The sequence below is a fragment of the Rhipicephalus microplus genome, chromosome 2 (genome assembly GCF_043290135.1).
Source record: "Rhipicephalus microplus isolate Deutch F79 chromosome 2, USDA_Rmic, whole genome shotgun sequence".
Taxonomy (NCBI): domain Eukaryota; kingdom Metazoa; phylum Arthropoda; class Arachnida; order Ixodida; family Ixodidae; genus Rhipicephalus; species Rhipicephalus microplus.
This window is the reverse complement of record NC_134701.1, coordinates 94,916,816-94,931,349: the sequence shown is the minus strand read 5'-3', so window position 1 is coordinate 94,931,349 and position 14,534 is coordinate 94,916,816. Positions and strand designations below refer to the sequence as shown.

General features: G+C 47.7%; 1 protein-coding gene across 4 annotated transcripts in view; it reads right to left on the bottom strand.

Moving 5' to 3' along the window:
* Positions 1-6,006: 6,006 nt before the first annotated feature.
* LOC119170787 (L-lactate oxidase-like) overlaps positions 6,007-14,534 on the bottom strand; it is a 59,755-nt gene continuing 51,227 nt past the window's right edge. For all 4 annotated transcript variants that reach the window (XM_037422043.2, XM_075886670.1, XM_075886669.1 and 1 more), the window contains exons 7-9: positions 13,029-13,187; positions 8,828-8,897; positions 6,007-6,156 (exon numbers count right to left, since the gene is read on the bottom strand). In XM_037422043.2, coding sequence (XP_037277940.2) covers positions 6,044-6,156; positions 8,828-8,897; positions 13,029-13,187 — 342 coding nt within the window. In that variant the 3' untranslated portion in view covers positions 6,007-6,043. The remainder of the gene's footprint in view (positions 6,157-8,827; positions 8,898-13,028; positions 13,188-14,534) is intronic.

Here is a 14,534-nt window from a genome sequence, read left to right as displayed (position 1 = left end):
CGGAACCTTGTGGAACGCCTGCTGTCACTGGCCGTGGATCGCTGAGCGCGCGTCGTACTCTAACCCGGAGGGTGCGTTTTGCCAGAAAGGCACTGATAAAGGTACGTAGGCAGCTCACGATGCCGAGTGTGTCCAAAGCACTCTCTATCGCTATGTGAGGCAAGCTGTCAAAAGCGCTCTGTACATCCAGCAGGACGAGGAGGGCCACTTCGCCGTTGCGCTTGGCCTCCTCCAAGGTAGAGACGACGTCCGCGATCGAGTCTGCTGTGCATCGGTGGCGTCGGAAGCCCGTCTGCTGTTCTGGTAGGAAATCCTTTGCCCCCGCAATCCAATTTAGGCGTGCCAGTGCTATGGCTTCCATGAGCTTGCAGGCAGCAGAGGTGAGAGAAACGGGTCTGTAGGACGTAATGGCGGCACAAGGGCGGCGAGGTTTCCGGATCGGCACCACAACAGCGGTCAGCCAGGCTTCAGGTAGGTTGCCGCTCTGCCATATTTCATTAAAAGTCCTCAACAGGTGTCGTCGTGAGGCCATATCCAGGTTGCGCAGCATCTGGTATGTGATGCCGTCGGCACCAGGGGAACTGCGGCGCTTGGTTCTGGCTAGAGCAACGTTCAGTTCGTGTTCGAAAATAGGGTCCTGACACAGAGATGCGATCTGGCTGGCCGTCCAGGCAGGGTGAAGACCTTGCGGTGGCTTGGGAGCAGGCGTGGCGATGAGGGCTGAAGGATTGGCTGGTGGGAGTTCTGTGAAGCGATCGGCCAGTCGCTCTGCCAGTTCTTTTTCACTAATGCCTAAGTAGATGGCCACCGCAATGACGGGTTGCCGCACCATTGGTCCAGTGACGAGGGATCGTAGAAGTCGCCATGCTTTTGCGCCACCTCTTGCCTGACTCAGGGAGAGGCAGATGCCTTGCCAGCTTTGCCGCCTGCGACGGTTGGCATGTCGCCGACATACCGCATCCACACGATTGAAGAGTGTACGTTGAGCTGGGTCATGGGATTTTAGGTACCTTCTCTCAGCCCTGCGCCTCGCAGCCCGTAAGTTCAAGTGATGGAGGTCTGGCACAGGGTGGTGCTCTGGCACCCTGGTCTGGATAGTTGCCGCCTGCGCTGCCACTGCTACCAGATTCAGGAAATCCTGATCCTCTGGGACGTCTCGAAGCTGCCTTCGAAAAGCCCGCCAATCGATCGTACTACACAGCCTCCTCCTTGGGATCTTTCCGCCCACAGGTGAGATGACGATCGGCAGGTGGTCTGAACCCCAGGAGTCAGGCTCCACTGCCCAATCGTACCGGTCCCCTTCACTGGCCAAGGTGACGTCAATGGCGGAGCATGACGGTCGTGCTGTTCTGCGGACGAAAGTGAAGGATCCGGTGTTCAAAACTTGTAGGCCCAGTTGATGGATAACGTCCACCAGATCCCTTCCTCGAGAGGAGCAGGTGTTACTCCCCCACATGGTGTGATGAGCATTCATGTCCCCACATATGAGGTAGTCTCTTCCGAATTTAGCCGTGAGCTGTAACAGCATGGAGGCGTCCCACCGCTGTCCAGGTCGCACATACACAGAGGCCACTGTCGTGTCCACACCGCGAAGCCGCACCGTCACGGCACAACACTCAAGAGCCCCTCCAGTGACATCAGCCACGTTTATGTGCACATGTGGTAGTTCTCGTCGCACGTACACTGCACAACGTGGTCGACCCTGGGGATGTGCACTCGCTATGCACGGCGCGTCCTGGCACGTGTCTAGAGTACACGACGTGATACTTTGGTAACCGATGTATCCGGGAAGTCGCAAGTCGGTCGCTGCTACGTACACTTCCTGCAAAGCAAGCACATCATACTCGCTCTGCAGGAGATGTGAGGAGAGGTCTGCATGCCGCCGCCGCAACGAGTGAGCGTTCCATTGAAGCACACACGGGCGGCGGCGGCGGTGGTTCTCTGCAGCATGCGGATGAGTGTCAGCCATGGTGGCTACTATGAGGGTGCGCGCCACCTGCCTGAAGGCAGATGGAGCGCAGCTGGTTTTCAGGAGGCAGCAGGTCCGCAACTGCTCTTAACAGGAGCCTCAGGTTTGCATTTTCCTGGTCCACACGAGGCTGGGAAGGTACCTTCGCGGGTGGACGAGTCGTGGTAGAGTCTGGGTGCTTGAGACCAGCCGAAGGGCCCCGTTGTTGTACGCCTGTCTGGCCTGGATGGGTCGAGCTGACCGTCATCTTGGATGGTGATCCCACTGCGGCAGCATAGCTCTTGCCCGTGGTCTGCTTCAGCTGAGGACTATCAGTTACACTAGGGCTTGCCCGCAAGACTGCTTGAGCCTCGCGGTGAGGCAGGTAGGTGGGAGCTGATGCCTTGATGGTGGCCAGGCGCCGCTCTCTTTGCCAGAGCTGACAGTCTGCGGAATCAGCTGAATGTGGCCTGCCGCAGTGCAGGCATCTTAATTTGTTGGTGCAGTTGGCGTCTTTCCCATGGTGGCCACCACATCGCAGGCACCGCTCTGGTCCTCGGCAAGTGACGGCGATATGCCCATAGCGTCCGCACCGCCGGCACTGAAGCGGGCGAGGTCGGGATGGCCTCACTTCGAACACCATGCGAAAAAGGCGGACCCGGGTGGGAGGCACGGGAGAGGCGAACCGCAAGACTAGTGATGTCCCTTGTCGCCTGGCTGCAATCACCGGCACATCGGACGACACGGCGGCCAGGAGGGCTTCGTCGGTATAGTCGCCATCGACGCCTTGCACCACGCCACTGCTTTGTGAACGGTCAGCAGGGAGGCGGGCAGTCACGGGTATTCCTGCGAGCTCCGATGTTGCTAGTAGGCGATTCATCCATTCTGGTGTAGATGCGTCTGCTGCCACGATGTTCTTTTTCGTGTTTACTCTCACCTCCTTGACTCCGGGCAGCGCAGAGAGAGCTTGCGCAATGGCAAGACGAGAGGTGCGGTGAAAGGAGGCGCTGGCGTTTGCTGGTCGAAAAAGAATAGTGCCCGAGTCTAGCGACGATGAAGCAGAAGCCGGCATGGTGTGTTCAGTGGCGCGTACCCCTGCAGGAGCGGTCTGAGTCGCAGTGGGCGCATTAGAAGTCCCTGGAGCAACGTGGGCAAGCATAGCCGTCGATTCAGTGGCGGGACGAGGACCAGTGTGGGCAGCGGGTCCTTGAGATGTCGAGGCTCGCTGTCGGCGCTTCTTAGACTTGGAGAGGACGGTCTGAAAATCAGACTGACTGATTTCGTCAGTTGCGTGTGTGACGGCGTCTTCGTGGGCAACCGCATCATTTGACGTTGGGGTAAGACACGCAACTGTGGCACGTTCAGGCGCTACTGCGTGCATCTTCCGCGAGCCACCCTCATCGTCGCTGCCCGACTCGCTAGGACGCGAGCGCTTACGCGTTGACGTAGTATCCATGTCTGCAATATCAGGTTCCTCGTCTAACGGCAGTGGTACGTTCTGCGGAACGGTGACGTTCACGCACAGAATTGACCCGGCATCTTCGAGTTGGGCTGTATGATGCGCCGCTACAGCGGTCGAAGATGCTGTGGTGCTAGTGGTAGGGCTGGAGGCCGCCGAGGACGTCAGGCCCCTTGCAGTTGTCTCGACGTCGGCAGCAAGCACCGGTAGGCGAAGTGATGTCGGTTTCTCGCTGACGACTCTGCACAGTTTCTGTGCCTGTTCATGATGCAACCGCACCGCTTTGGCACTGGAGATGAGGTTCCACAGCACGCGGGTGCACGCGACGCTCGCTGAGCGTCTGTGTGACGATGTGGGAACCAGGGAACGCGACGGGCGTTCCAATGGCGTAGCCGAGAATGGAGGGGACTGCTCTGCCATGGTAGTCGGGATGACAGCTGCCCCAGCGACGCGCAGGAGCAGAGGACGCTGTCACAGGGCTCAGGTCACCGAAAGCGGTGGCAGGGATCCAAGGGCATAATCTGTAAAGATTACTCTCCTTGACAAGACTCGAACGGGTATGAGAGTCCGAGGTGGTGACCTTTGAGTTACGCATGCCACTCTACTTTCACAAGTTTTGTTACCGCCCCTTCAAACGTGCAAGTGCTGCGTTGCGCAAGTCCGCCTATTGACTGAGAACCATCGAGGTAGACGTAGACCATTCAGATGCGATTACGCACACAGCAAAAACGCTACAGATTCTTCTGAAACTAGAGATAAAGCTACAATATTGGACGGCACGCGTATAAATGCCGACACGCGTCACCGCTTGTCAATTGATAAACGGCCGACGCTCTCTTCGCTGTTATCAGTGCCAGTGTGTAGCCGTAGTCTGACAGCCAGTTTGCCGGCCACAAGTTCGGTCACATAGTTTCTTTCGCACGCCAATAGTTGCCTTCGCCGGCTCACGACCACGTGACACACATATATCTTTGTAAGTCTATTATCTGGAATTCAGTTTCTTAAGTTCTAGTTTCATTAATGACCGGTGTTTAGAAACCCTTCAGATTTTTGGAGGGAAGTGTCTGGCCATGAGACATGTGACCGTGCTATTGGCCGAAGCGTCCTTCATGTTATACAATGTCATTAAACACTATCGCTATTTTCTCGAAAAGACGTCGTTTAAGCTTGTTCACCACCCATGAACTACTTACCTTTGTGCCTAACTCTGGGGGAATAAACTAAAAATAAGCCAACGAAGACCAATTAGCACATGATGAATATTAAAGTAGATTCACTTGACTGAATTGAGAGCACAAAATGTACGCCACTAACGGATGAACAGCTTGCATCGTAACAGCTCGATGGCAAGGAACAGCAGCGATTACGTACAACATCCACGGTTTTGCATTTAGATCTTGTTCCACCTGGCGATATCATAGCCATGATGAGCGACATGCCAACCGGCTCTCCAAGACCTTTTAACGTGATAGCGTTAAACAGCTCGTTTCGCAGAAATTTCGACGCTGGCGTTAATATTGTTGGTTGTGAGTGAAAAATCATCACCTTATGCGTGACCTAAAAATACAGAACGACGCAAATATTGATTTGATGGAAAATCCTGCAGCAGAGTTGGGACAGCACAAGTATTGTTTGAGCTCAAGTTGGGATCGAATCCTAATTGTTTGTGTAGCAAGCGGATGTTCTACCACAGGGCCACACCTCTCCTTCTAAGAACAGCAAACAGAACTTACTCTGCTTGGAAATGCAGTGCAACTAGCTTTCATGCACAAACACACGAGTCCTGTATACATGCTTCCCAATGCAATATGAAATATTGTAGTAATAATACCTGGTACAAGCGTCCTTTGCGAACGGGCGTCAGAATAAGTGATTACCATAATGGATTCGTGGTTGAAAGCAGGTACCCCGCTACAAAAGGCACACACGCTACTGCGCCTATTCTCTTAAGGCCACGTAGTGGATGCATAGTAAATTCGAAGAGGTTTCATGCACTAAGTGTTTAAAGTACGCACTAGGAACAAGATGTCGCTGTCGCGTTCAGCTCCTGAAGGCGAAGCTTTAGGGTACCCTAACTTTTTGTACCACACTCACCACTACAAAAGATACTTGTAGCATTTTCATTCTTTTTCCACGTCAGCATAAAAGCCACACAAAAAGTAGTCTCTGAACACTGTATGTGGGACCTGCAGTGAACTTTGACCTTTCGAATTGGGCACACCTATGTTTCGCTTATCAGCTGAGCAAAAAAATCCGGCAGATCTTATGCACAGTGGGGATCACGTTTTATGCGCAACATTCAGCCAGTAGCAGCCGATGCCGGATTTCTTGCTTTGAGCCACGCGCTGTGAAATACGTAGACGCGTTTCCGTGAATGAACATTCGCGCGCATGTCGTGGTTTTACCAGGCACGCCGAGTACACTGGCGTTTGAAGGGTACCTCGTGCGCTGATCTCACGTCGGCACTCACGTTAGAGCAAAGTCGTCAGTTTTGTCACAAGAAGCGGTCATCGGCACTTGTACTTTACACCCGCCTTAAGCATTGCGTATTGAGAGCACTAGAATAAGTACCCCTGCAAACCAAGCATGAAAACACGAGTTTCAAAACACACGTAAATGCTCCCAAGATTTTTTTTTCATAAATTAAGGCTCCTAGCAAAGTCCGTTGGTGTGACGCCGTTGTACTCGTGGATCAAAGCAGTATGGCGCCTAAGGTATCCAGGGTGTAGATTTCCCACATCTGAACACCCTGCAATGAAAATTAGGATATTAGGCCAAAGGCTTCGCAAGTGTGAGAACATCTTAGCATTGTGAGTACAACTAGGAAGTACGCAACACAAAAACAGTCAAATTAACAACCGGGCTTTTTTGGCTCGAACGCAGCAAGCTCGCCTTGTCCATTGCCTTATGAAGTAAACACAGAATATGTAGCTATAGCGTTTTGCAGCTCATTCTAATATAGGTCCTGCGCAAAGACTCCTGTTTATACTCGCTACGCCGCTTTGCACTTTCAAGAGGTTTTACAGAGTGTATAACAACCTCACATATCACATAAAAGGAAACTTGCGATTATAAAATTAACCAAGATGAAAAGATTTTTTTACTAGTCTACCCATTCTGCGCACTTCAATGTGAAAGCTACTACATTTAAGGAACATACAGTTACATCAGCATCGAGGGACAGAAGATCGCAGGTACAGACGCAACAGGTACTTGTAAGGATTATATACATAAAAACACAGCAAATTCAAACACGCCATTGGCAGACGCCTGGCGCTACACTGGGATATACCGACCAACTAGTATACACAGCACTCATATCTTAGTCTGCCTTTACGTTTTTGGCCTGCTTTTCAGAATATTCACGTTCTGCGAGATGAAACAATGAACATTGACATAATAAGCTTATATTCAGGATCGGCTTGTCAGTAGCCCAAATTCACGGAGATCTGTTCATCTAATACCAATAAATATTAACAGGTTTAGCGAATTCCAGTTATCAGATTGTAATATGAGCCCCGGTTTTTGTTTAATCATGATTGCGAAACCTAAGCGCAGCATGAAAGTTAAAACGTTACGCTGATTAAAAAGACCGCAAATTATTAGAAGGAAGGCTGAAGACGCACTACTTTTTCTTTGTGTATCTGCCTGTTGCATGGAAACAGCGCAAAAAACGAGAGACCGGGCAAAGTGAGACACATGCAAGAGAGCTGTTCTATGTGTTGTTCTTTGCGTGGTCTCTCGTGTGTCGTGCTGTTTCTCTCTAATGTGTCGTAACAACATCCCCAAGCAACGCCTCCTTTATTTCTTCCAATGCCAGTGCAAACGTGCGCTCCTCAACGGGAGCCGTCGGTCCACCTTAGTCCACTAAAGAAATATACTATATAAAGAGCGGCCACTGGGGCCTTTCCGTGGCTCATCAAGAAAGGGTATGACCAACCGTTAAATGGCGTACCCATACTCGCGTTTACTTTTTTGTTAATAAATCTAACAGCCTCCTCAGGAGGACATTGAATACCCACGTTTGACATCAATTTTTTGCAAAGAAGAAATTTCATTAACTTGTGCACTTTTTTATATATCCGCCCTACATAATGTTCCGCTTAGAACATTTAATGCCTTACAACAGAAAACAGTGAAGTATAACTAGAAAGTGTCTTTCTGCATTTGTTTTGCACAAAGAGGCACATTCATGTGGTTTAGATGTAATGTACATGTATTTCCTTTGTGGACGCATGGGTGTGTAGCCTAGTGGTAAAGACACTCTCCTTCGGAGCTCAGAGGTACGGGTTCAAATCCCAGCGTGTGGGCGAAAATAAATTATCTTATTTATGCGTAAGGCATTACATGGGAGAGGCCTTTGTCCTGCAGTGGACGTAGTCAGGCTGATAATGGTGATGAAGACATTACCAGGTCTGACCTACCGCCCATGGCGCTGAAAGCAGCGCAGTAGCTGGGCCGCAGGGCCTTAAGGGAGTGTCCGCCCTTTATGTAAGTATGTTTCTCTGTTTGTCCAAAGAGTGGTCGTGATGCGATGCTGCGTGACGGATAGCGCTGCTTGCGTCACACGTGCTTCCAAGCGCTTTCCCTCGGAGATGTGACAGACGTGTTTCCCTCTCCAATATCATAGGTCTGTCAGATTGGTCCCTTCATGCTCCTCTTTTGTGGCTCGAAGCAATGCCGCCCCCACCACACAGTGCATGCAGTGGCGTTGCAGTAACGCTTCCCCATTGGATGCCCACATAGAGCCACTATGTATATCTCAAAACACTTCAACTTCTACAGAGCAAGCGAGACCGCTAATATTTTAAAAAAGAAGAGTGTAAGACGCCACCCCGTGTATCTGTACACAACTGAACAAAAAATCGCTTCATATGACTTTCATCGTGAGGCACTGCATGCGGTGTTCTCTCCCCCATTACCGCAAAGCACACGCAACGGCTAGGCTATGAGCGAGAGCAGGAAATGAATAAAGGAGGGAGTGGTGAACAGCTGAATTGGGCGCATCTGGCTGGCATTGATAAAATAGACGAGGCCTTTGCCCAAGCAACCACTTTAGCTATATCTACCTAATCACATAGATTAAAGAGCACTACATAAAACGTTTATACGTATTGCCTGAAGTGTAATAATAATGTTAATAAAATATTACTCTCTGTGTGATGTCTTTCTGCGGAACAGGGAATTTGATAGGGAGTATGCGGGCCATGGCTGTCTTTTCAATTTGGCAAGTCAGAACATCGATGACATCGAACTATAATGCTTCATTTATTTTTACACTAATCGGCTCACCCATATTCGCATGTGATCGCAGCTAAATGTCGTACAGTTCCTCAAAATGTTGTAATATTTTCTGACCAAAACATCTGGCGTTTAATTTGCCATGAAAATGCAACAACAACAACAAAAAAAACAATCACCTAGCAATGCGAGGCAGTTGTCGAGCTCTCTGCGGATGCACTCGAGGACCTCGGTGACTCCCTCCTGGCCCTGTACAGCAAACACGTCCATGCGTTTATTATGACAGCTGTTCAAATGACACACTTCGATGGCAATCTAGGAAACACAGTTGTCGCAAGTATACTTACTCTGTCGCCTTCAAAATATCAGGGACGTATGTTCTTTGGACACTATACATAAAAACGTGACCGGCAAGCTCCTGAGTACTTCCAGAACGTGTGTAACGTTTATTTAATCACGCGATAATATATTTTACTTCGTTACCCATCTGGCCGAGAGGAAGCGCAAATTTCGGTCGATGCTAAAACCATAAATTGCACTGATCTCTTTCTAACTAGAAATGGCGGAAACAAAAGAGCCGGTACCTGGAAGGGGTTCCGCGGCACTTTTTCTTCATGGTCAGAAAAAACCGCCATCGGTAGACGAGGCACTCGAGAACACACTAACCAAGCATTTTAAAGTGACACCCCACTTATAATTTACATTTAATCCTTCAAATCCGCCAAAAATCCCTCCCTCCTCTCTCTACAAACGATGTCATATAGTCAGCTGGCCACGCCTTAAACACCCAAATTCACGGTCATTGACTGATTTGAGCCTTGCGGGCTTCATAATTAGCCCGACTGTTGCTTGAGGCCGCCACGTGCGCGGCCGCTAGCGCTCTTGATCATTTTTAGGGTAAAGCCAGCTAAGGTTCCACGGCGGGCTTGTTGGTTATTCATATTGTTCGAGGTATAGCGCATCCAGGACGGGACAGAGAAGAAGACACAGAACACATACACGGCGCTAACTTTCAACAATGCGGTTTAATCCGAGAAACAGCAATACTTATACCCAAACATGGCGCGTCACAATCACGTGCTAGAACCAGTAAATTGTGACCTACTGCAACGTATGCGACATTCAAATAACGCAATTCGATCAATGATAATGATACCGATGGCTTGCTTATACATGCGTGTCCAAACTTAGCAATGAATTTCGCCTCTGTAATGAGCCTTGTCATTTGGTTAGTGCTTCTTCCGATTATGCTGGTGCGATTAAAGAGGGGTTAGAACGTGGTTGTGACGCACCATGTTTGGGTATAAGTATTGCTGTTTCTCAGTTTAAACCGCATTGTTGAAAGTTAGCGCCGTGTATGTGTTTTGTGTCTTGTTCTCTGTCCCGTCCTGGATGCGCTATACCTTGAGTAAAGCCAGCGTTCGTAGAAAAACAAAAGGTCCTTAAGGTCATGGAGCACGCGACGTTTGTTTTCTGTAATTCCGCTCGCATTTTACGGATTCTGAAAATGTTTGTCGCATTTGATTTGTGAGGCAATGGACTCCTTTAGTGAAGTCATTTATTGACTACGTAGAAAGGTATTGCAGTATCCCTTTAATAAGAAGTTGTTGCTGTGCGATTTGATGCATGCTTGATATCTTCATTTTAGCGCAAAAAAAGGCAAGTTCATCAGAGATATTCTTAAGTAAGTCAACCTTACTATGTTCTATATAACAATATCGCTCCCACCTATTCCAGACTTAGTCATTTCTGAGAATGGCATTTTAAACTTACTGCTGAATCTGGATGTTAAAAAATCAACCGGGCCAGATGGCATTCCAAATGCCTTCTTGAAGCGCTACGCAGAATGGTGTTCTCGCTATTTGTTTATTTTGTATACCCATTCGTTGAATGAGGGCCAACTGCCAGATGACTGGAAGATCGCCAAAATTAACCCTTTACACAAAGCGGGAGACAAGTCATCTATTCCGAATTTCCGACCGATTTCCCTTATATCAACATCATGTAAAATTCTAGAACACATTATTCATAAACATATAAATACCTTCCTTAATTCTCATAAAGTATTAACAAATGTTCAACATGGGTTCAGGCGGGGCTTTTCAACGAATACTCAATTAGTGGAAATTACGCATGACTTTGCTCAAGCAATTAACGAAGGGAAGCAGACGGATGCCATATTTATGGATTTTCAAAAAGCCTTCGATAAAGTTTCGCATGATAAATTACTTCACAAATTAACTTGTATTCTACAAAACAAAAAGATCCTTGACTGGATAACAGCATATCTAACAAATAGGCGTCAATTTGTTACGGTAAAAAAATACATCTTCTAAACACACTCCTGTAAACTCAGGCGTTCCTCAAGGATCCGTCTTTGGGCCTCTTTTTTTTCTGTTATATATAAATGATATCGTCACTGACCTTTCTGTTCACATTAGGTTGTACGCCGACGACTGTGTCTTATATGAAAAGATCACCTCAGTTGACGATCAAATTAAACTAAGTCGGAACTTTCTAAAAGTAGTTTCGTGGTGTGACAAATGGCAGATGCCTGTTAATTTCGCTTAAACAGTTTATGAGAATTACCCTTAAAAAAGACCCTCTTTTGTTCCAGTACTCCACCAACAATACAATTCTGTCAGAAGTAACTCAATATAAGTACCTTGGTCTCTGGATTACAAAAAATCTATCCTGATCAAAGCACATAGATTTTGTAGTAGCTAAATCTCTCCGTAAACTTTTTTTCCTAAGGCGTTCTTTAAGATCAACCACACCAAGTATTCGTCTCCTCGCTTACAATGCCATTATCCGTCCTATACTGGAGTATGCTGTGGTCATATGGGACCCGTTCACTCAGACTGATATCCAAAAACTTGAAAGGGTGCAAAAAAAGGTTGTTAGGTTCATTTATAACTCGTACGGTCCTACTTCAATTACAAAACTTCTCTTGAAAAGCAAATTTCCAAACATTCCGGACCAAAATCGAATATGGCGCTTAAAATTTCTTTTCCAGTTAATAAAAGGTCACTATGCAGTTGACACATCACATATCGTTCACTTTTCATTGGGTTACGGAACAAGACAGAGACACAATCTTACTATCTCTCCATTGATGCAACGAACAAATTGTTTCAAATTCAAATATTCTTTTTTTCCGAGGACTATCGTGGATTGGAACAATCTACATAACGATGTTGTTACCCTAAATACATTGTCTGCATTTGAAGAGTCACTGCAGAAATGATTGTTATCTATGTTTGTACCTTGCTTTTTTGTTGATTCTCTTGTCTCGAAGAATCACTGCAGCTATCAGTTACATAAGTTTGTATTACATTTGTTTTTGATTGTTTGTTTGCCTGTTTCCACTGATGTTTATGTTTATGTTTTGTACCACCCCTGCTATGATCTTGTAAAAGATCGCAGTATCAATAAATAAAATAAATGAATAAATAAAAAATTCAGTTTGCCATTCAGCACTGTAAATGGTGGCCCTTCGGTGGAGAAGGCAAAAAAGTTTATTCAAATTTTGACACTCGCTCATCATGGTAAACGGTGGTCTTCCGTAACAGAGCGACCGTTTGTACTGCTTGCCCAGCTAGAGCACGTGTTTTCATTGTCGCCGTTGTAAATGGCTGACGGATATTTCTAATTATGTCCAAAATCTTTATTGATTATGCTGATGCCCTGTGTCTTGCACATAACATGCCCTCGAGTCAGCAATAAATGGATAGTTTACACAATTTTGTTTACATTTTCGTTTTATCAATGCAACATTAGTGGAGCAAGAGCTTTCCGCCTCGGTGCATAGTTCGGGTGCGCAGATTATGAACGCAGCACTGTCGTAACATTTTAAATGCGAAGCGTCTTGCTTGGGCCTATGTCCAACGGCGTCGACGTTGGCGTCCGCACTCACACTACTCATTCGCAACTTTTTCCGTCTCTTACGTCAATAGGTAGTGGATCTTGACCTTCAAAGTAGTGCCAGTGGGATATTTTTCCTGTGGGTTGTTGAACAATAAAAATGCGCAGGGTGCACGTTAACCAAAGGCGAAATGCGGGTTTCTGCGTCCAATCGGAGTCTTCTATCTCTCACTGCACATTAGCAGCGATTGTCGTGTTACAATAGGAAACACCAGAACATCACGGCGTGCTTTGAGCCTCTGCAGGTTTCTCTCCTGCGCAACGCCCTGATGAGCGCCAGCGTCGACGCCACCGCTAGTGTAAGCGTTAGCGCCCGCCGCTTCACATCTACACACACATTTTTTTGTGTGTGGGAGGTGCGTAATTTTAAAACATTCTATGGAATAAAAAAACGTCTTGTACATTCTACACAAGCGCACAATTTGTGGCAATGAGCAATGTGTACCGCACGCTCACCTTGTATCCCAGACCGTAGAAGACGGGCCTGCCAATGAACACTGCTTTGGCGCCAAAAGCCAGCGCCTTGACCACATCACCACCGCACCGAACGCCGCCATCCATGTAGACCTCACAGCGTCCACTCACGGCGCGCACCACCTCCGGCAGCATGTCCAGCTACAATAATACCGCCAAATATCGAACACTGGTGACGCCACGAGCACAGCTACATTGTAATATAAATCGTAATCATAAGCGTGCGCACGGTTCCTTTTCATAGGGGACACAGGTTGATCGCAATGCCCTCCCCCCCCCCCCTTTAAGTCAACGTATGGCACCGACTTAGTGACCCCTGCTGGGTGGTTGGTGCCACGCAACTGCCCCCCTCAGGTGATAATAATGCCAGTCTATATGATTAGTAAAAACATTCACGTTTCAAAAAAATATGCACGCGTTTGCAAAACGTTCGCTGCAGCTCCAAATTTTTACTTCTTTTTCTTCAGTCAATACCGCAGTCGTTGGTTAGTGGCTGGCTGACTAACAGAACAAGTAGCAATGACAGAACAACAGCAATGCAGGCTGAAAATTGTTACTTTGCAGTTTTATCACATGTACCAATAAGGCTAATTCACTAATTATTCACTAATCCACTAACATTCACTAATTGTATTCAAAAACATGGAAACAGCGAAGCGCGTTGGTGTTTTCCCACTCTACCTTTCGTTTTTCATTGTTCTCGTTGTCGAGTTCTAATGTCGGCTGGGCTTCATTATTGCTTGGATCATTAAATCGGCGCAATCAATGCTTCAAACGGAAAAAGCAAAATCGCGAATATCTCTGGAACTCTCTATCCCTGAGACGGTTCACACGCGAAAGCCGTAGTGGTGGTGAAACTGAAAACTCAAACGTCGCACCAAAATCTGACGAGACGTTCGGTCCGTCGTGCCTCGTCTCGTGCCGGCCTATCGAGCTTGCCCAGATGTTGCATATTTCGTGGTCTACCAAACAATCCACTTGGTAGACTCGGCGTCTTCCATTTGCACCGTTGCCGTGTAACTCCATAGTCGTCAGTATTATCTTTATCACTAGCTAAACGGCGCCAAGGTTGCGATTCCAAAGATTTCGCCCCGATCAGCTTTCGCCCAAGTTTTGACGCGTGCATGCATCCGACCAGTACCACCTGCACGTTGTCCTACAGGGCGTGGGTACCCGTGTAGATATCCCGTGAGTGGGGTGGTTTTACTCCCTGTACTTTCACCGCAAAGTTTGTGTTGAAGCTGCAGAGCGCATGATCACTTTGCTCACTGCAGTGGCCATGTTTTCAAAAGCAGTGAGCTGCTAGCCAGAAGAGCGAAGTTCAAATGTCACGCAAAGAACGGCAAGCACCTTGGAACTTGCAACGCACAACTGATACACAAAGAACGCAATAAAAGAACATACACAGGACAAGCGCGAACTGACAATGGTTGTGCGTAGACGACACTTCCAATGCGTTGCTCAAACGTCAAGAACTGTCACATTAGT